Raw genomic sequence first — 23,289 nt, 5'->3', positions numbered from 1 at the left:
ATAATCAAAATAGTTTTTTTTCTTATTTTGTTTTTTAATTCTAATATCTATGCAATTTCTACCACTGTGTGTTACCTTTATATAATTTTTCTTTATTTTTGTATTTTTATATCCCATTGTGCAAATGTCGCAAAATCGAAATAATTTATTTATTGTAAAAATTATTTGTCCCTATACTTTACCCCACTGTGTCAATTTTTTGGTAATTTGTTTTCTAACAAAAATTTTATTTTTTTGAAAAATTTATATTTTTCTCTATATTTCAACCCACTGTGACTACTTTTGAATTTTTTTTTTTTATAAAAAAATTTTAAATTATTTTTTTGAATTTTTTCTCTTTGTATCTGCTAAAATTTCAAAAATATTTGTTTCCTATTTTATACCACTGTGCGAAATCTTTGGGCTATTTTTTCTTCTAACAGAAATAATTGCAAAATTATAAAAAAAAAATTGTTTTCGTTTAATTTCCTTAAATTTCAAAATTATTTTTTCCTAAATTGCCAAATTTTTGAAACTATTAAAAATGTAAATTATTAATTTTTTTTTTTTTTTGACAAATGTTAACATTATGTTTTCTATTTTATACCACTGTGCCAAAAATTTTGAGTAATTTGTTCTTCTAACAAAAATTATTAAATTATTTTATTTTGATTTTTTTTTTTTAATTTCAAAATGCATTTTTCCATTTTATTCCACTGTGCAAAGTTTTGATTCTTTTTTCTTTTAACAAAAATAATTAAAAATTCGAAACTATTATTTTATTTTGATTTTGTTGCTTTAATTTCAAAATAATTTTTTTCCTATGTTATCCCACTGTGCCAAAATTTGGAGCAATTTGTTCTTCTAACAAAAATAATTACAAATACGAAATTATTTTTATTTGGATTTTTTTTTTGAAAATTTTGGAATTATTTTTTTCCTATTTTATCCCACTGTGCTAGATTTTTGGGCTATTTTTGTTTCTTCTAACAAAAATATTTGCAAAATCGAAAAACTTTTTTTAATTATTTTTCTTTAAATTCCATAATTATTTTTCCTGTTTCATCCCACTGTGCAATATTTGTATTATTTTTTTCTTCCATAATTACAATACAAAATTACAATACAAAAATAAAAATTATTTTTTCTATTTTTTTTTTTTAATTTCAAAATTTAATTTTCTCCTGTTATACCCCACTGTGCCAAATCATATCTTGTGTAGTTTTTTTTTTAATTTCTCCCAACAATTTGCTCAAGGTATGACATTCTACGCCACAAAATGTATGATTAGCAATGTCACAGATACAATTGAGTTGAGCCAAAGCGGACCGAGGTGAACTGAGACGGAGTTCGAAGACAATTTTTATGATTTCAAACGCGTTTCAAGCCAAATGTTTTATTGTTGTTGTTGCAATTAAAGTTTAGAGCAAAAAGTGCAGCAGTGCCAACAACAACAAAATTATTGGGTTTTGAAGACAACCAAGGAGGAGTAGGAGGAGGGGGACAGCACAGGGAAGCCAGGCCAGTGTATTTCAGTGTCTGATTTTTGGTGATCTAAAAACGTAACGAAATGATGACATTTTTGTGGTTGATCTTTTGGTTGGACAATCAACAACAATAACACCAACAACAAAGACCTCCAAAAAATCATTTGAACAGCCAAACCACGAAGCAAAAAAAAAATCGAACAAAAAAAATTCGAACAAAAATTTTTGCAGACGCGACACTTCATACATAATAAAATCGTGAAATGTCTCAAATGTTTATTTCCCAACTGGTTGGTTGGTTGGTCGGTTGTATTCTAGATTCATTGGAATTGCTATGGTCAAAAAAATGACAACAAAAACAACAACCGAAAATCAAGTTAAAAACCCCAAACCCATATTGACAATAATACCCAAAAACCCCAAAAACGACAGAACAACAAAAAACGCAACACGTTTTTGAAAGGTTCTAAAATTTATAATAAAAATATTTTCAATTTTTTGTTGTTGTTGCAGTTGTTGTGTTTTAATTTTTTGAAATTTCATTATGGACAAATTGTTGGTGTTGCTGTTGTTGTGTGTGATTTTTTGGGAAGACTTGTTGTGAGATTGACAATAATAATGATGATGAGGATGACCTCTCTCTCTCTCTCTCCTTCGCTCTCTCCCTCTCTTTCACCGGTTTTGTGCAAACACTTTTAAGGTTTCTCAGTTAATCTTAAACTTGAAGGTTTTTATTTCATTAAAAAACAATGTGAGGGAGGGGGCGGCCAACTGGGGGTCCAAGGGGGAAATTTTCGTGGTGGTGCTGCTGCCGATGTTGTTTTGAAAAGTATCAAATAATGAATTTTTGTTTTGTATTATTTTTTTTGGGGAGATTTCTTTTTGCGGTTTTTCGGGGCCAGACAATATCAGAGACAGATATCATCTAGACTTGATCTTCCACGATGATCATCATAATGTCATTGATGGCCAAGCAGCCATCCAACCAACCATCCATGGTCATCAAAAAATATACCCACAACAATCATTCAACATTTTGTAATGAACCACCATACAACACAACATCATAATGACTCCAGCACCAAAGTTTATGTATTTTTTTTGGCAAACAACAACAAAGTCACCCAAAAAATAAAACTGGTTGAAACAACACACATTATGCTCTGTTTCCATTTGCCCAGACATTTTTTTCTTCGTTTCACTTGAAAAGAGGATATCATTGCGGTTTTTTTGCTTGTTGTTCCCAAAAAATCCAATATTTTTTGGCAGACAGTAAGACGACGCTTTGAGAAATCCAACCAGCCGAGCTTGTCTTACCACAAAATTGAAATAAAAAACAACAACGCAACCTTAAAACTGATCTGATTATTTTGGAATTTTGTAGAATACAAAAATTTTGTTACCAAAGAAATTATAAATTCCTTTTTGGTAGCCAAAGAACCAGGTTGGAACTACCACTTTGGTTTGGTTGTTCGATCTATGAGTGTGGGTGTTCGATATCCGAATTTCAACGAACTTTAACGTTGTAAAACGTGTGTGTTTTATAACACTTTTGTTGGGGTACTACAAAAACAACAACAACAATCATAGATTGAATTGAAAAAAAAAATCCACATATTTTTGCAAAAAAATAATAATCATATTTTTCGTTTAAAAAATCTACCAAAATGTCTCCAATTTTTTTTCAGCTTCAAACATAAGTCTCCACAATATTTTTTTACATAAAAAAATATTTTTACATAAAAAAATATTTTTTTAATACTTTTTAATAAAAATAATGCACCTAACCATATATTTTTTATTATTTTTAATTATTTTTTATATTCTTTTTGGAAAAAATATTTTTTCCAAAATTTTGTTTTAAATAAAAACTATATTTTTTATACTATTTTTAAAATAAAAAAATATTTTTTTTTCAAAGTAAATCATTTTTGGAATAAATTAAAAAAATATAAAGAAATCTCCACCAAAGTCTCCAAATAATTTTTTTCTCAAGAAAAAAAAAAATTAATACTTTTTAATAAAATAATGCACCTAACCAATCCCAAAAAAAATATTTTTTCTTGAGAATAATGTAACCACCTTGCCCTTTTAAATTTCTATCCCTTATTGATGTAATTTAAGACCCCTTGAGTTACATGATCTGATCTGCATCAGGTCACTCTCTTCTTTTTTGGTTTTAAAGAAGTCCGACGGCAACATGTGTTACGCATTTAGTTTTTGTTTTTTTTTTTTTTTACAGAAATTTGTTTTCAAAAAGTGTGCCATCCTCACAATGTCACCAAAATCTGTTTCGGAGTGAAAAAATATTATTTTCCCTTGTAATCTGATCCGATTTTATTACGAAGCTCATTTTTCCCCAACAGACAGACCATGATCGAGCACACAAAACATCAATAGAATTAAAATTTACAACGATGACTTAATCGCACAAAATTATGATGTTAAGCAGGTCGGGATCGTGGCAACCAGGCAGCAGATGTTGTCGCTTCAGATAAAGGATATTTTTTTACAGAATTTTTTTCAGGACAAATTGAGAAATAAATTTTGGCTTTTCGGAAATTTATAAAATATTTTTGAAATAAAAAAAATATATTTTCAAATATAAAAAAAAAACATTTTTAATATAAAAATATATATTTTTTGAATATCTATAAAAATATATAAACAATATTTATAGATATATAAAAGTATATTTAATCAAATTAAAATATTTTTTTATATATAAAAACATTTTCAGTGATTTTTTAATTTACTTTTTGGTTAAAAAATCCTAAAATGTTTATAAGAGTATATGGGTGTTGAGAAATATATATAATCATCCTAAAACATTTTTTTAAAAATATTTTTATATGAAATGCTGAAAAAAAAATTGTATTAAATATTCAATACTTGGTGAGAACATTTTTTTAAACAATATAAAAATACGTTTTCATAAAAAGTTGATAATATATATTTTTTAAAATAGTATATGAATTTTTATAAAAATATTTAACCATCCTTCTTCCTACAATAATGAAAGTCACAACATAATCTCAGAAAAAAATATGTTTTCTGAAATACCTGAAAGGTTTTTTTTAAATTCCTAAAAAGTAGATTTTTCATAAAAAAATATTAAAAAAATGTGTCGGCGTATTGAAGAAGTCACAACATTATTTCAGAAAAAATACATTTTTTCGAAAGATGTTTTAGATTTCTAAAAAATTGATTTTTTTTAAATAAAAAAATATTTGAAAAAAATGTTATCGGCATATTAAAAGTCTGGAGTCTTCAAAAAGTCATCGGTCCTTTCGAACAAACTATTATTGTTCGCTTTTCATTTCGAGGAAAACCCCTTAGTTTCCTTTCGAAATAAAAAAGCCTCTGACAACCTCATTTCAGTTTTTTTTTTCACTTTTTTTATAAGACCATCATATATGATTTATTTACGATTATTTTTTTTAGCAAAAATAAATTATTTACAATTATGTATGTATATATGTAATAAATTGTATATTAATTATTTTTTATAATTTTTTCTGAGCATTTTTTTTCAAATAGTAAAGCAAGCAAAAATGTTTTTGAGATAAAAAATTGGCAACCCTTAAGAAAGTGTATCAATTATATTTAATATTTCTGTTTTGATTCGATTTTTATAGTAATTTTAAATATTGTCCTGTTGTATTATAGTTGATGTTGTTGTTGTATTTTTTTCCTTTTGAAAAGTTTGTATATGGGCAAGATTAGAAAAAATAGGAAATTATAATTTACAATTTTTTATGAGAAAAAACCAAGGACCCTTCTTCCAAAGATGAGGTTAAGGGGCTTTTATATTTTTTTTTTTTATTTTTATTTTGTAATAAAACCGTGGATCCTTGCTTCTCGAGTTTTTTTTCCAACGACTTCCAGTGGGATTTTAAACAATATTTAGCCATGTTATAGATGTGCTAATGAAGATCCTTTGTAGTCCTTAAGAAAACATTCCGTTGCTTCTGCCTTCCATCCGCATGAGTCGATTTCCTGTAAATCCCTTTTTTTCTTTTATAGCAAAAAACAAACTCATTTTGTTGTTTTTTTTTTCGTTTTTTATATGTTTTTATTTTTGAAATATATTTTTAGGTTTTTTTATGTATATATATTTGTTGTTGTTGTTTTCATTCATTTTCTTTGTAATTATTGGCTAACTTTTTTTCTCTGTTGTAGTTGGTTTTCGGTTTTTTAAGATTAATAATAAATTTATATTAATTATATTAATTTTTATGATTTATTTCATTCAAGTATTTTTTTGTTTTTATAAATCATTAGTATACATACAAATTATTTGTTGTTGTTTTATTTAAATTATTACATTAAAAATGTAGGGTTTTTTTCCATAAATTACTCATATTTATATATATCGTATAACCATTTAGATTTTTTGTTGTTGTTGTTTTGTAATGTATTTTTTATTTAAAAAATAAAAAAATGGAGGAAGGAAGAAGATTGGGGGTTGATGAGAGAGGGGGAGGAGTAAGGGTATGGCTTTTGGAGACAGGGAATTTTGAGGGCAGAATTTTTAGGACTATTTTTTTTGTAAACCAAAAAATTAAAATATTTTTATATTGAAAAAAATATTTTTTTATTTAAATTAAAAAAATTATTTTTTTTTCGATCCCAAAATTCTGCCTCCTTTTATTCCTTGTGGGAGAGGATATGGTTAATTTTTTTGTAGTGAAAAAATAAATCAAAGAAAAAACGTTTAATTTTGATTGCATTTCTGTGTGTGTGTTTAATTTTTTTGCTTTTTATTACAAAATTTTGCTAAAAACTAAATTTAAAAATTAAAAAAAAAACTTAAAATTACAAAAAAAGCAAATAAAATAAAAATATTGTTTGTTTTTTTTATCGTTTGTTTGTATATAAAATATCACCTAATAAAAATTACGTATATCAAGTATCAATATTTTTTTTTAGATTTTTTTCAGTTTCATATATGAAGATTTCTATATATATAAAATAACATAAAGACAACAATAAACAAATTATTTTTTTTCACATATATATAAAAAAATTAAAAATTAATTAATTATTTATGTGTATAGGAAGATTGAAGCATATAATCTATAAAAAAAGTTCTATAAGAATATTTTTTGAAAATTATAAAAATAAAAAAATATTTTTCTTTTTTAGAAAAAAACAAAGCAAAGCTTTTATCGTATAATTTGTGTATAAAGTTTTTTGTTTTAGAATAATTTTAAAATTATTTTTTTATGTATACTTTTTGTATTTTGTTTTTAAGGAGAGGATTTATTTTTAATTATCTTTTATATACTAGTAACCATAAAGTACAACAACTATTGCATGTTCGTTTTTTTAATTTTTAGGAAAAAACATATTTTTGCATTTTTTTTAATCATTGCCCATATAGCTTTTCAAATGTGTGTGTTTGTTTTGTATGAGAGAGTTAGAGAGATAGAGTGTTAAACCTATTTTCTAAAAAAAATTTTACTCTTTACGCCTTATGGGGCTTTAACCTTAGCCCCGTAATAAACCTGGAGTTAAGTCCTATCCACTATTTTTTTTGTTGTTTTTAATAAAAAGAGCTTAAAGTTTGTTTAGTAACCATTTTAAGTTTAGTTTTAAGTACTTTAGTAAGTTTGGGGGGAGGGGGATTTTTTTCAAAAAATATATATTTTTGTATATATTTTTTCAAAGGTAGCTTTTAAAGTTATTAACTAACTCTAGAGCTTTTTTTCATTACGTATATCGTTGCTTTGTTGTTTGTGGAGGAGAGTAGGGGGTCCAAGGGAGTTTGGTTAGAAAATACTAGTTTTTGTGGAAGAAAATTTTTTAAGTTTTCTGGCATTTTATAAATGTTAATTAATTATTATTTAAGTTTATATATTACACCGTTGTTTATATTTATAATAAATTATTTTTTTGTTTCTTAATTTTTGTTTTTAATTATTAATTTTTTTAATATTAAGAATATTCGTATACTTTTTATTTGAACTTAAGTTTTTTTGTTTTCTTTTGTATATTGTTAGTTTGTGGAAAATTAAGAAAAATGAGAAGTGAAAAATTTGAAAAAAAAATATTCTTTTTGGCAAGTTTTTTTGAAAAAAAAAATTATAGGGACGTTTAGTTTTTTTTAGAAAAAATCGTATACTTGTATGGGTATTTTTTTCATTTACGTATATCTGGGTTTCATTTGTATAATTTTGACTTGCTTTACTTTTTTGTTGAATTAAAAAAAAAATATTTTTGAAGAAAAAAATTTTATAAAATTTTTTTTGGAAAAAATTGTTTTGAAAAAAAATTATTTTTTTTATAAAAAGTGGGACCTAATAGTCAGCCTCGTTTTTAATGCGATAACTGGCATAGGTTTGTTCCAGAGGTTTAAATTGTTGCTGTTGCTGATCCTAGTTTGTTTTTGGTTGTGAGGAAAATATTTTGAAAAAAATATAAAGAATTTTTTTAAAGGAAAAAAATTTCAAAAATAGTTTTTTTAAGATACTTTGGGGGGTTAGTAAAAATTAGTAAATTAAAAAATAAAAATGATGATAATAATATTTTTTGTATAATATATTTTTGTTGTTGTTTAGTATTTTTTAGGTTAGTTTTTTGTTAAAAAAAAGAAGGATATACATATATACTATATTGGCGAGCTATATGGGCCTCTTGCAAAAACGAAGTTTGTATTGATTTTTCTTTTTCATGTAAGTTATTCTTTTGTTTCTTTTGTAGTAGTTGCGGTACTTTTTACAAATGTTTTGTTGTTGTAATTTTTTCAAAAAATTATTATGATTGTATATTACAATTTTTTTTTTAAATTTTTATTATAAAATATTTGAAAAAAAAAAACAAAAATATTTTTCTTTTGAAATTTTTTTTTTAAATTTTTTTAAATTTTTGCCTTAATTTTTTTTGAAAAAAAATATTTTTGTTTTTTTCCTCCTACCACACATTAAGAAAAAACACAAATATATGACTATTAGCATTTAAAATTGCAGCACGTATAGTTGTTTTTTTACACAAGAAAAAAAACTGCAATAAATTTTCTTTTAAAAAAACTTTGCACATGCTAAAAGTATTTATATCCCATTGGTTAAGAATTTTTTTTATAAATTTCTTTTTTTTCTAAACAAAAGAAAAAAAAACTATTACGCACTTTTTGCTCGAGTGTACAGCTTTGGGTGGTAGCAGCTTCCTTTGGATTTTTGTTTGGAATATTTAATTTTTTTTGGGGGGAGAGAGAGCTATACGTGTTGCAATCTTTTTCATATTTGGATTTTTTTTGTTTGTAGTCATGGATTTGGATAATTTCTTGAAAACGTGGCGTTTAGGATTTTGTTTTTTTGGGAGTGTTTTTTTTGTTATTTTTAATTTTTTAAAATTTTTGGTAATTTACACAATTTGTATTTTTTTCAATTATTTTTTTTTAAATTAAATTATTATTTTTTATTTTATTTTAATCCCAGGGCATTGTGAGCACCCGCTTCGTTTTTGCAAGAAGGTCGTTATCGTACTACGAACATGGGTGCACCACCGCATTGTAGCTCGCCAATATAGGACCATGTGCTCCCGCGAAGGGGGTACTCACAACGTCTGGTGTACTAGCTCCATCGGTGTGTGATGTTGAATCGGCATTACTTCTTCCTTCACCATTAGCTGAACCCAATTCTGGTGGTTTGGTGGTGTCCCGTTCGTCAATTACTAAATCTATTGGCATTTTACCCTTTAAACATGAGATATATCGATGACAGAAATTATCGCATAATTCATGTACCTATTAGATTCGGTTTTGGGTTTTTTTTCAAATTTTTCATTTTTTTCGGTGTGTGCGTTCGTGCGTGCGTTCGAGTTTTTTTAACGTTTACAAAGAGGGTAAAATTGCAATTTTTATTTGGATTTTTTTATTTGATCGCAGCGTGCGTAGATTTGTTGAGAAAAAAGAGAAGAAAAAAAGAAAAAAGAACGGGAATTAGTTTTGTTTGGTATAAAACATAATTTTTTGTTTCTTTTTAATTTTTTTAAATTTTTTTTTTATTTATTTTTTTAAATTTTTTGGAATTGGTTTTCTAGGGTTCATAATGGTGCAAAGTTAAATTTATTGCTTATATGAATTTGTTTTACTAGGAAAATTTGTGTTCCAAAAATAAAATAAATAAATAAATTGTATATATAAAATAAATATTAAAAACTAAATAATAATAATATTTTTTTATAATAAGAAAAATGCCTTAAATATATATAGGAAAATGATTTATATTATTCAATACTTTTATTCATTCAATTTTTATTTATAATTTTGATATATAAAATATAATTTTTATATTATTTTTTTTTAATATATTTAAATTAATTTTTTTTTTACTTTTAAATTTTTTATTTTTTTTTTTTATTTTTTTTTTTTATTTGAATTTTTTTAAATTTATTTTTATTTTTTTTTTTAATTAAAATTTTATTTTTTTTAAAATTTTATATTTTTTAATTTTTGTTTTTTTTTTTAATTTTATTTTTTTTGAATTTTTTATTTATTTTTTTAATTTTTATTCATTTTTTTATTTTTATATATTTTTTAATTTTTTATTTATTTTTTTTTAATTTTTATTTAATTTTAAATTAATTATTTTTTTTTTTTTCAATTTTTTATTTTTTTTTTTAATTTTATTTAATTTTTCTTTTTATTTTTTTAATTAAAATTTTATATTTTTTTTTTATTTTTATTTTTTTTATTTTTTTATGTTTTTCAAAAAAAAAAAATACTTTTTTTTTAATTTCCCTGCCTGCCTTTTTGTGGGGATCTGCCATGCAGTAAACCTCATCAATTCAACTCTGATAGCTATGTAAATTAGATTTCTTTTGCGTAGAGAACCATTTAGCTTGCGTACACTAAAAAAATGGCGCATTCTCTTCGCCTCTACCCTACACCTTTTGCCCATAGAGTATAGATGTATAACTGAAATGCCGGCCGGCCATAACATCGGTTTTTTATTTATTTTGACAATGGTCAGCAAAAATTCCAAAAACATAAATATGCAAGGAAGGATGATGATAGCAGGCCAGCCAGTCCCGAACAGAATGCGGCCACGTCTGAAGCTCATATGCATATTGGGCCCTAAAGGCATCATCTTCTCGCTCTCTCCCCCCACTTTGTTAAAGGTTTAGAGGGTAACCATGGCTAAGTCCAACCAACCAGCCAGCCATGCTATGCAAAACACATGCTCCATATGCAAAAAAATGTGTGTGTAGAGAAGAAGAAGCAGCAGCAGCAGAGGTAGAACAACAGACATTGCTCAAACAGAGTTGCATTTGATAAAGAAGTTGCATATGAAGTTCGACTGCCGCTTGCTGCTGATAACACACATTTCAAAGAGATAATGAAATGATTTTTTTTTTTTTTTGTAGCTTGGGTGTAAAAGGTTCTGGTTCTGCTGAGGCTTGTAAAAAAAAGTAATTTAAGAGGTGATCTAGAGGAGAAAATCAGGTTGGGGGGAGGGGAACTTTGCAGCTAAAATGTTTAAGCTTTTAAAATGATATCATGTCTGAGTTGTTGATGAGTTTTTGTTTTTTTCGAAGGAGCCTCAGACATCCGTTTGATATGCAAATGGTTTTTTTCTTTCGTCTTACTCTTCCCTTAAATTGTTTTTCTTGGTGTTGTTGTTGTTTATTTTTTGTGTTGCTGCTGTAATGCGTTTTTTAGCCTGCTATTGTTGTTATCGTGCCCAAAAAAAATTGTTTTTTGTGTCACTGGTAAAAATACAATATTGTTGGATGGTTGTTGTTGTTTTTATTTTTGGTAAGAGACCTCTGTGTATGAGTGTTGACTTGTTAAACTGGTTTTTGGTGAGTGCCTGCTGGCTGGCTGGCTGACTGGCCAAGTTGCATTGTGGCTGCTTTTACGCTTGCGCACTCATCGGTTTCCAGCTGACCAGTTGTCATCGTCATCCTCCAAACTATACTGTGTAGTCTGGCTGTATGGCATGGCAAGGTATGGTAAGCTATTTGTAGCTTCACAGCGTCCTTAAGAAGTCTCTGGCAGACCCTGTGCTTCACTCCCCCCAACCTCAACCCCCAAACATACACACAGCCACACCAAACTCTGGGTTGAATGAAATTGTTTGCGGTCAATGTTATTGTCACCGAAAATCTCGACAAGGAAAGGAACTTTTGTTTTTTTGGTTGTTGTTGCTTTTAACTGTTATTTTATGCTTTCCAAAACAAATACTGGTTTCCAAAGGCCAAAAATAGTTAACCACCAAAAAGTGTTGGAGAGTTGGGGGCCAAGCAGAAAAAAGAAAGTTTTTCCAACATTGAAATGATAAATTGCCATTGGCCACAGACAAACAGACATTTTATTGCCTTATTTTGCTAATTATTAATTTTTATGATTTGTTCTGCATCGGTCCATGTCTGTCCTGTGGTGCCCTTTTTGTATATTCCCCACATGTAAGAGTTGTACGAATGTTGTTGTTTTTGTTGCCATAGTTATGCATTTTATAAATTGTTATGTTCCGAAGGAGTTAGGAAGAAGTACCCCCAGACAACTTCTCATTACAATGCCAATGATGATCAGCAGCATCATCAGACAAACACACACACATACACACCAACATGTCTGGTTCTTTGGTTGCCATTGTCATGCCCATGTTGTTGTTGGCTGTTGCTGCTGCTGATGCATTGTTAATGATAATTTTGATTAATTTGTCAAGTGTTGAATTTGACATGTTAAGCGAGAGCAAAATGCTCAGATGATGACTTGAACCTGGTGTATTGTCCACAATAATACTACACCATAAACTCATGGTGCCCCATTATGATGTGTGTGTGTGTGGTGTCCGGCTCCCGGTATGGTGGTGGCAGTACTGCAATTGTACAGACGAACGTACCGAACTGAATGGTTTGACTCATCTTCGATGCTGCAAGGAATACATGATGATGATGATGCATCAGAGCAGTCAAGACAACAAACATTGAGGCAAGACGACAGTCACTTCGTCATTCAGTCAGTCACTTAGTCAATCACACAATTCTTTCTATATGAATACGTGAAATTTATGTATGTTTTTCCTTTTGCACAGAAGAGAAATTCCTTTAATTGTCATCATCATCATCATGAGTGTCTTCTTCTTATTTTTTTTCTTGTTGTTGTATATGATGTTGTTGCTGTTATTGTTGTATTTGGGTGGCATGTCAACTATTTGCCAGGCACAAAATTATGTTGGCCATGTTTTGCTTTTGTGATAAGTTAATAAAACATAAATAACAGAATTATGACATAAAAATTACACGAAATATTTCTGAGTGCCACAGCAACAACAACAAAAATTGCAAACAAAACAACAACTAATTGAGAAATTAATTAAACTGCAATAAGAGGAGATTTCCCGAAGGTAAAAAACGGGCATGAAGATTGAGATAATTGAGAGATATGAACATGAAATTTAAAGAAAAAGCTTTAAAAGCTTTCGGGGATATCGCAAAAGCTTGAAGGGAGAAGGAGATCAAATTTAAATAATATCCTAATGATAATTAAATTATATGATCATGAAATAATATTTTTCAATTAAAAGCTTTTAAGCTTTATTCAAATACCCACATAGCTTTGGACCGGGGTAATTGAAATTCGAGCTTTTTTATTTTTTTTTATTAAATTTTAGGCAATTTAATGAGGAGTTTTTTTCAAAAAGAAGATCCAACAAAGCTTGTAAGCTTTAACAAAAGCCGAAAAAGCTTTAAGGAAGTTGAAAAATAAATCCCAATTATTTTATAAAATTTTAAAAACCAAATCAAAGGCAAATTAATGGAGTTTTAAAATGAGTTTTCTTTCTAATGAAAGATCTCAATAGGCCAGCTTAGAAAAGCTTTGTAAAGACGTCCTCAAAGCTGTTATTTTTTTAAATCATTTTTATTAATAAAATCCTGTCTTTCAGCTTTCTTTGTTAAACTTCCTTCTATCACATTTTCTGTTTTCAGATTTGAAATATTTTTTCTTGTTCTTCTTCTTGCTCTTTTTATTTTTGCAGCTGTTTTTCTGTTCGCAATTTCCTTTTGATTTTTGTTGACTGATAAAAATCAAATTTACACACATTCATAGTAATTTTCCTCTCTGCTACAACAAGATTTAATGCAAATTTTTAGTTTGTTGTTTTTGTTGTTTGTTTCAATTTTTGTTCTCATACTTAAAGCATCCGTTCCCCATAATGAGTTGGAATGAATGAATAGTTTGTCTTTTTTTTGTTTTTTTTTTGTAGTGAAAAGCAAATTAAATTAAATGCATTGGTGGCGGGCCGGACGAATGGATCTCCGAAGAACCCCTTCCTACTTTATATGGTTGGTGTTTGGTGTTGTTGTTTGTGCAAGTAGGCACCATTTGGTCTCTAGACAATAACTAAAAATGGTATGGCATGGTGTGGTGGTGATCCACATTTGCAACCGATTGTTGTTGTTGCTGTTCGAAGGCAACAATGTAAATCTCAACTCACAGATTAAATCTAATATGGTATGTATTATTTTGGAATTTAGAAAAAAAATATATATATATATATATATATATATATAAATATTTTGTAATTTGTTTAACGGCCTTATAGAGAAAATTCGAATTAAAAAAAAACTAAAAATATACAAATTTGGTAACCGGTTCAAATTTACATAATTACTTATTTAAGTAAATTAAGGAAATTTGGTTTTATTTTTTTTCAAGCCAAGCATTACTAAACCCCCAAAATAACAAGAACATTATTTTTTTCTTTATGCTTGGTTGCATTTAATTAAAAAAACCGAAATGGTGGTGTTTTTTTTTTGAGAAAGTCAAAGCTTGGTTTATTAAGCGTAACAATTTTCAGAGTACACTTGAAACCATTGTTAATATGTATATTAATTGGTTTTTTATGTGGTGTTTCCTTTTCCGAAAAAAAATAATTAAAAATATATATTTGAATTTCTGTGGCCAAGGTGCTAAAACGGCCATAAAATGTGTAGGAGGATGTGTCAAAATCCCTCAAAAAAGACAAAGTATGGCTGGGTAATTTAATATTAATTAGTGAATTAAGGAAACATAAAATTAATGGCTGAGAGAAAACCAACAAATTCTCGAAACAAAAATACAATAAATCTAAAGGTAATTAAAACCCAAAGAAAAACAATGTAAAATCATATATTTGTTTTTCGAAGAAGATTTTTGAGGTGTAAGGGGAAGCGTTAGAAGGCTACTTCACAAGATGAAAATATAGCTCAGGGGGTACTCTGTCTATTACTCCTTTATGGAAAGACTGTAGCTTGACTTCAAATGGGAGAAAAATGTATCCAAACCAAGTCACATTTGAAAATATTTTTTAATTTAAGAATTGAAAAAAAAATTCTAAAAAAATCTCAAAAATATTTTTAGAGTCCCTTATAGTCCCCTCTTTAAAACCAACAAGTGAAGTTGGCTGCAGTTGTCATGTGTGCATTAAGATAATTAATGAAATACAGGTGGCGCCCTAACAAAAAGCAGTAGAGTTACATCTGAAGGCGTTTTGATGGGTAAGGAGAGGAGTTAGAGGCATAACTACTTTAGAGGAAATGAAGAGCATTGGATTTGCAACATTTCAGTCTTTATATGCGAGATTCTATTTGGATAAAATATATGAGAAATGGGCCAAATACAAAAATGATTATAGGAAGAAATTATTAAATTATTTATTTTTTCAATATTCTTTTACGATGAAGATTTTGGGTGAAAGGACTAGAGCTAGAGTCATGCATCCTTGGAAGGAAATTTAGTTTAAGGGGTGACTAATAGAACACTCTTTTATGTCGAGCCTCTATATACACTTCGTATATGAAAAAATGGGAAAAGAAAAATGTGAGTTTTGGAAGAAAAATTCAAAATGTATATTTCCATATTTTTGTCTTCTTTGAGGCATTTTGGGTGGATGGAGTTGGGATAGAGGTATGGTTCCTTTGGAGGACATGTAGGCTATGATGTCCTTAATAATTTACTACTTTATATCAAGACTCCACATGCTCTCTGTATATGAGAAATGGAGGAAATAAAATAGTGAGTTTGGGATACCAAGTGACCACATTAAAAATCTTACATTTTTTATTTATTTTTTTTTTTAATTTCTTTTGCATTAAATCTTGTTGGGAGGCAAATTATTCTATTTTTTCCTACATATTTAAGGCATTTTTCTTAATATATATTTTTTATAATATAATTTTAAAATAATTTCTGATGGCGTTACTTACTTTTTCTAATTCTAAAAGGTGAAACCGAAGTACTTGTATTGCTTGCACCATCTGTAAAGAGAAAATGAAACAAATTATTAATTTATTGTTGTAGAAAAATTATTTAAATTACAAAACCATAAAATCTGAACCTTGACCCTTTGAAAAATGTATTTTTGAATTTTTTATAACCCTATTTGTAAACCTTATAATTAACATATTACACATCATTATTTTTTAAATATGTTTTATGCTTAGGAAGTGTTCTTTTTTCTGAAATTTTTATTAGACAGTTTTATGTGTGTATTTAGCACCAAACCTCAGGACATGTATGACAACTACATTTCATTCAGTAAAAAAGAAAAAATGATGAACAAATGAAGAGAAGAATATTTTTTTGAAAAAAATTGTATTTGGTCGTAAAGTTCTTTTGAGACCATAACACAACCATTAAACCAAAATTATTATTACATATATATTTGTTTACAAATCCTCTGGATGACACTTAAAAACAGTTGTTTCGAGATTTCAAAAAAACACAAGTTTTTTATGGCCAACCTGCCAGCTTAGAAGGAAGACAAGGCCGGAGTCATACAAGCAAAATATTAAGTATGTGTTACTAAATTGTGGTTGTTGTTGTTGCTGGTGTTTTGGTTTGAGGCCTCATATAACATCATAACATTTTTATACATATCATAAAAATGAGGAAAAGACCGACCAACAGACAGACAACAAACACAACTAAATTACCCAACAACATACATACGGCAGCAGCAACAACATTGCATTGCCCATGATGTTGTTGTTGGTTGTTTTACGACAACAAAATGATTTATGAGTTAAAAGTACTTGTTATGAAAAAAATGTGCGCAGGCGCAACGCATACCATAGCAGCAGCAGTAAAGAGAACAGAAGGAAGTTAAGAGCCATAGCGTACACATGGCTATGATTTTTGTTAGACCACTATAAAGCAATGATTTGCCATGGTTCGAACTACCTCTTGGCGAGTGCAACTGATTGTTGCTTCAAACTCCAATAAGTATGTTTATACACTTGCTACAATTTAATGCATGTTCTTGGCCTTTAAATTGGTCATAAACTAATAATAATAAGCCATAAATGGTTTTGCTCTCTCCACTCTACTCTATGATCTATAAAAACAGAAAATATTATGATGTAAGGCATGAGGGAAACACCGATTATAGGGTTCTTTGACAGATAATTTTTTTCTGCTTTATGGTTTGTTTACCAAACAGAAAGACAGACCATAATTTTATTATAATTAAAAAAGAAAATACAATTTACATTATAATACTCCTACTCTCTGTTTTCTAGACGTAAAAATTCTCCTCATATTAAAAATAACAACCATGTAAAAATTAATAAAACATCTTCCCTTATAAGCCATTAAAAATCCATCTTAGAAAGCCAACAACAACAATAACACCAAAACAAAATTGTTAATAATCACGATAACGATGATGATGACGTTAAATATTAGCAACAATCTTGTTATATTATTTCAAATGAATTTAAATCTTTTTTATATTCTTGTTTAACATTTAATGGAGGGGGTATTTGTTGTTGTTGTTTTTGTATTATTTTTTGCAAATGCATAAAATATACTATGTGGGCTGCTGCTTTAGCATTTGAAAAAAATAACAACACATATTTAATTTCAAAATCTTTTAAATGACATTGAACTTGTTGCTGCTGGCTGTTAAGCTTTCAATTCTCTCGTTCTTCCTCTCTCTCAAAAAAGCTGGTTTTTATTGTACAAAAACATATTTATATAAAGATATATGTACATATATTTAAGAATATATGCTGGTTGAGGTTTTGTTGTTGTGGTGACTGATGATGCATCCCCTCAAGTAAATAACAACAGTAGGGGTTGGATAAAGGCAACAGAAAAAAATATTTTTTTTTTAAATTAAAAAAAATAATGTTTATTTAATGTTTATTTAATCTGGAATAATTTTTTTTAAATATTAAAATTTCAAACAAGGGGAATAATTTTGAATTGTTTTTAATACGTGAAGTTGGCTGCAATTGCTTTAATATAAATAATGAAATATAGGTGGCGCCCAACGAAAAAGCAATAGAGTTACTTTCTAGGTGCGATTTTCCGAAGTAAGGAGTGAAGTTAGCTGCATAACTTCTTTAGAGGAATTGAAGTCCATTAGATTCTCTACATTTCACTCTTTAATAGCAAGGCTCTACATCAAACTCAGATATTGGAAATAGGGGGAAATAAAATAGAGTGTTTGGAAAGAACATTTAAAATGTGTACTTTTTTGTCATCACTTTAATTTGGTATTTTTGGGTGTAGAGTTAAGTTCAGAGATATGCGGTGGGTCCTTAATATTTAACTCCTTCTATGCAAGACTCTGCATGCACTCCGTATAGGAGAAATTCAGGAAATAAAAATGGGAGTTTGGGTAGAAAATTTAAATGATGAAATTTGTCGTTTAAATTTTCTGTGAATCGTTTTGGATGCAATAAGTTGAGATAGCGGAATAGTTCCTATGAATAAAATCTAACTTAGAGGGTCCTTAACATTTAACCCCTTTAATGCAAAACTCTGCATGCACTCCATATATGAGAAATTGAGGTATTAAAAAGGCAATTTGGGAAGAAAATTTTAAAGGTGTATTTTTTCGTTTTTAATTTTATTTTGGTTGGTTTGGGGTGGAAGATGAAGAGTTGGAGAAAGGATTACTTTGAAGAAAATCTAGCTTAGAGGGTGCTTAATATTTAACTTATTTAAGGCTAGTCTCTATATTCAATCCATGTATGAGAAATTGAGCTATTAAAAATGTAGCTTGGGAAGAAAATTTAAAATGTGTACTTTTTCATTCTAAATTTTTATTGTTCGTTTTTGAGTGAAAGAAAAGGGAAAGATAGGGGAATGTTTCCCTTGAAGAAAATATAGCTTAGAGGGTCCTCGATATTTAACTCCTTTAAGGTAAGTCTCTACATGCACTTCCTATAAGAGAATTGAAGGTAGTAAGAAGGGAGTTTTAGACGTTGAAATACATACTTTTTTTTAATTTCTTTTTATTGGCTATTTCTGTTGCAAGCAGTGGCAGTGGAGCGTTGTTTGCCTTAGCAAAAATGTTGCTCATGAGGTCCTTAATATTTGCCTCCATAAGTATAAAGCTCTATATAGATTCCTTCGGGTAAGAAATAACCACATAACCTTATAATTTTCTTTTTATTGTGGTTCCTCTGTTATAATATTTTTTCTATTACTTGTCCATTATTTTGTATGTATGTGTGTGTGCCATTTGTGTGTGACAAATTTATTTTAATTTTTGTTTTATTAAATTTAATTGAATTAAATTGTTTGAAATACAAAAATGGCTATGGCTGTGATTTGTACACAATTTTTCAAATACAGTTTTTGGGTCAAGGTATATTGAATTGAAAAATTTTGTATATAAAAAAAGTATTTTTTACTTACCAGTGAATCTACTTCGGGATCTGCTGTGTAGTAGGGTTTTTGTGATCTGATCTGTAAGAGAGAAAGAAAAGAGAAAAAATTAGTTTTTTGAAGAAAAAAAATTGCAGTGGGGACCACCTACACAAAAAAATGGTAAAACTAAAATAAGGATTTTCTTTGTAATTTAAAGGATTTACAAGGACAAAAAAAATAAAAACCAAAAATAGATGATGAGGATATTGGTGATCTAGAAAAAAACTACCTGTTCTAGAAAAAAAATAAACCATGACTAATTCCTATTTTGTGTAAACAAACACACACATTTTTTTCTTTCCCTTATATTTCCTTGTGTGTATGAGTGTCTCTTTCTCTCTGTGTGTGTTTTTGTGCCAGGATTAATTGTGTTGATATGCTAAGACCGACCATAATAAAAATTCAGGCGAAATCCCTATGTCTAGAGATAAGCATGCGACTCAATGTCTCCTCTCCACTTTTTTTGAAACAGAATGGCATTTTAACATATTTCTCCTGAATGACTGACGTGCTGACTGTCAGTATGACAGATAGTTGGTTGGTTGTATGAATTTGTTGTACTGACTGCCTGACTCAGTCAGTCTGTGCTAGTAGTGTCTGCTTTTAATACACTTGATGGTTGATGTCATAAAACAACAATAAACCCTATATAGTGTTGTTTGCGTACATTTTATAACACAACAAAATATTTAGTGTTGTTGTTGCTGCTATTTTGTTACTCTGTGGGGCAAATGTGTAACAGCGATTTTTTGTTTTGTTTTGTGGTGACATGCAAAAAGACCTAAACAGAAGACGGGGCGACACAATCGGCTAAAGCCACACACTTAGATAAAAATCACCAAAGCAATAAATAGATAAAAATGCCACCTAGTAGTTGTGCTAGTAACAATAGTTGAACTACAACAACAACAAATAGCAAAAAATATAAAAATCCAAAATAAAGAACTAGCAAAGCCACAAGATTTTCAGAGGCACCAGACAGACAATGTTGTGTTGTTCTTTTGGCCAAAATAATAATAAAAACAACAACACCTCAGCCAGAGCACTCCCAGCCGTGTGGCAGTGAAAGAATCCCCAACTGCAAAAACACATGTGTGAGACTAATGATGGCCATAAATCATTAAAGGTGGTATTCCACTAATATTATTGTTTATATCTGCTGTTGGCCACAACAGCAACAACAATAACAAAAAAATAAAAACAAAAACACAACCAAAAATCCCCCCGTAAATGCCAAAAAGCTCTAGAAAACAATCGGCAATATTTGTAAACTTTAAAGAAAAAAAATACAATTTTTTTGTAAATATTAAAAAAAATCACAAAAATAAAAAAATACTATTGAACCCCAAGATCAAAAAGAAACAACATCAATCATTTGCTTGTGGGTACCCAAATAGCTACCCCTCCCACCAAACAAAGGCAACCAAATTGCAGCTGAAACGAATGGCAACCAAGCAGTAAATGCCAGTTAGCCATCCATACAGCCAGCCAGTTAGCCATTGTGAGTAAACCATATTTGATTATAGGTTAGGAGTATTTTTTTGAACAAGAAGAAGAAGAAGTAGAAACAAAAAAAAAATAACCCCTTTAACCATAACAATTATAATAATATGGTAAAAGCGAACTAAAAAAATGCAAATTCTATGCTGGGCCACCATACATAACAAAGTAAGAAAGAGTAGTGCCTTCTCTTTCTAACAAAATGTATTTTTTCCGATATTGAAAAATAAAAAAAACAATTGAGGTATTGGGAAAAAGAAAATGGTTTTCCCAAAAGAAGGGGACAAAGAGCAAAGAACAAGGCATATTTTTTTAAAGGGAAAAATAAAAAAATCTCACAAAAAATGCAATTTTTTTTAAAATAAAAAATTTTAAAAAAAATTATTCAAAATTTTGGAAATTATTTTTTTATGAAAATTGTTTTTTTTTTAAATTTTCGAATATTATTTTTTTTTTATGAAAATTTTTTTTTTTTTATATATTTTCGAATATTATTTTCTATAATTTTTTGAAATTGTTTTTTATAAATTTTTGAAAATTATTTTTTTATAAACTTTTGAAATTTTTTTTATATATTTTCAAAATATTTTTTATTTTTTTTGAAAATTTTTTTTTTTTATAAATTTTTAAAAATTTTTTTTTTTTATTTTTTTTTTTTGAAATTTATTTTTTTATACATTTCTTAAAATTGTTTTTTTTATAAATTTTTGAAAATATTTTTTTTAAAATTGTTGTTTTTATTTTTTTCCAATTTCTTTAATTTTTAATTATTTCTTAATTATTAATTTTTATTTCAAATTTTTTTCAGCCCCAAAAATCCAGTTTCATATTTCATCCCGCAAATAATGTAAGTATTTATTTAGTTGTTATTGTTGTTGTACTTTTTTCTATTTTGAAAAAAAGTTGTATTTTGTTGCTCTTCTCTACTAGAGGTTTTTAAAAATACATAAATCATTTTAACAAGTAAATTCACAGCATGAGACGTTTGTGCCACAAAAAAAAAACGAAAAAATCATGTCGGCAATGTTATTGCTCTGGTCTATAAATAAATTACACATGGCATGGAAGGCAAGGCAACAAGAGAGGGGAGAGAAGTGGGGAGGCTAGAAAATGCTCTTCAAATTGTTGGATGATTAGAAATTTATTTTTTTTTTTTTTTTGTTTTGGTAGGAAATTTGAGAAAAAAATTAAGAAAAGCAAAAAACAAAAACGAGAATAAAGCATAACAAACATATATAAATAAAGAGCAAAATAGGGGATTGGCAACATGTTGCTGAGACCAGTAGGGAGAAAAATATGTTGCAAATATTTTGTATATAAAAAATGGAAAGGAAATTGTTTTATATGTTGCAAACATTTTTTTATTTTAAAAAATTTTAGAAAATCATTTTAATTTTAATAAAAAGCAATTTTTTTGGCAACATGTTGCTGAAAGCCAAAATGATGCTAAACAGTATTTTAGTAACATGTTGCCAAAGCGGGAAATGTTGCTAAGGCTATTTTCTTTATAAAAATTCAAAAAATTATTGGTTTTTTTATTTGTTTTTTATTTAAAAAATAATTGGAAACTAAATTCTGAATACTTTAACAACATGTTGCCAAAGCAGAAAATGTTGCTAAGGTTTATTACTTTATAAATATTTGTATTTTTCTTCTCTTTTAAAGAATCTTTTGAATAATTATATTAACATGTTGCCAAATTTAAATACTTTTCATAATCTCTTATCTTATCACAAATTTGGGTAATAATTTCATGTCTTGTCTATTTTGTTTTTAAGGTTTTGGTTTATTTATTATTTGTGTTGGCCCAACTACCGGATGTTTAAAAGGTATCTAGAAGTTTTATCGAAAATCTTTTTTTAAATATTTGGGATTTCATTCAATTCTCGAGAGAGAGAGAAAGTAACCTGAGTTTGGAAAAGCAAATAATGAAACTACTGCTAGAAATCTCTGTTGTTAATAAATATTGACACTTTGCAGCAACAATTCCTGGGATTACTCAAAAAATTATCTGAAACCTATGAGCATACACACACAATTTTTATGGTAGCAGTTAATGTTTAAGTAATACCGTTTTCTGTTTTGTTTGGTTTGTTTTTCGTTCATTGTCTACTGTCTAGTGTCGTGCTGGTGAAGGTGGTTAGATATAGGTAGCAGCAGCAATTGCTGCTTCAAGTGTTGTAAAGATAATGAAGCCCACTGGAAAAAACAGAGCAAATAAAATGCCACTCATCCAAACACAAATATTAACACATGTTTTGGGCTCTCTCTGACTGTAGCCATCTATAACGCAATGTTCACATTTTATTTTTTTTCTTTAAATAAATATTACAACAAGAAATTATTACAATTATTAGCTATGTAATGTGATTGTTGTTGTTGTTGGAATGCAGCTCCAAATGTTGGCCACCCTTCATCAGGCGCACCACTTGTTATCTTTATGATTTGTGTGTGTGTGATATTAGCTTCTGTTGTTGCATAGGCCTACATGTCTGAGCTTTATTTGTTGAGGTGGGGTGGGGGGCCAAGAGACGACAATATGTTGTGTTCAGGTTGACCATAAACCCGGGGCCATAAACATGTAATCATCAGCAGTATGATGATACCCTGCAGTTTGAAATCTACACTCAACGAAAAAAAATGTGTTACCAAAAAAGAAATTGTTGTTGT

The 23,289-nt window shown here is 28.2% G+C and overlaps 1 protein-coding gene across 1 annotated transcript in view; it reads right to left on the bottom strand.

Annotated features, from left to right (window-relative positions):
• LOC133328740 (homeobox protein homothorax) overlaps window positions 1-23,289 on the bottom strand; it is a 176,388-nt gene that overhangs the window by 127,211 nt on the left and 25,888 nt on the right. The window contains exons 4-6 of the mRNA XM_061537287.1: window positions 19,108-19,158; window positions 15,663-15,713; window positions 9,028-9,213 (exon numbers count right to left, since the gene is read on the bottom strand). Of these exons, the coding sequence (XP_061393271.1) occupies window positions 9,028-9,213; window positions 15,663-15,713; window positions 19,108-19,158 (288 nt within the window). The remainder of the gene's footprint in view (window positions 1-9,027; window positions 9,214-15,662; window positions 15,714-19,107; window positions 19,159-23,289) is intronic.

The sequence above is a fragment of the Musca vetustissima genome, unplaced genomic scaffold (assembly GCF_032173495.1).
Source record: "Musca vetustissima isolate MV318-11 ecotype Yass unplaced genomic scaffold, APGP_CSIRO_Mvet_v1 utg5850, whole genome shotgun sequence".
Taxonomy (NCBI): domain Eukaryota; kingdom Metazoa; phylum Arthropoda; class Insecta; order Diptera; family Muscidae; genus Musca; species Musca vetustissima.
Note: the sequence above shows the minus strand (reverse complement) of the source record. Positions and strands in the feature narration are given on the sequence as shown.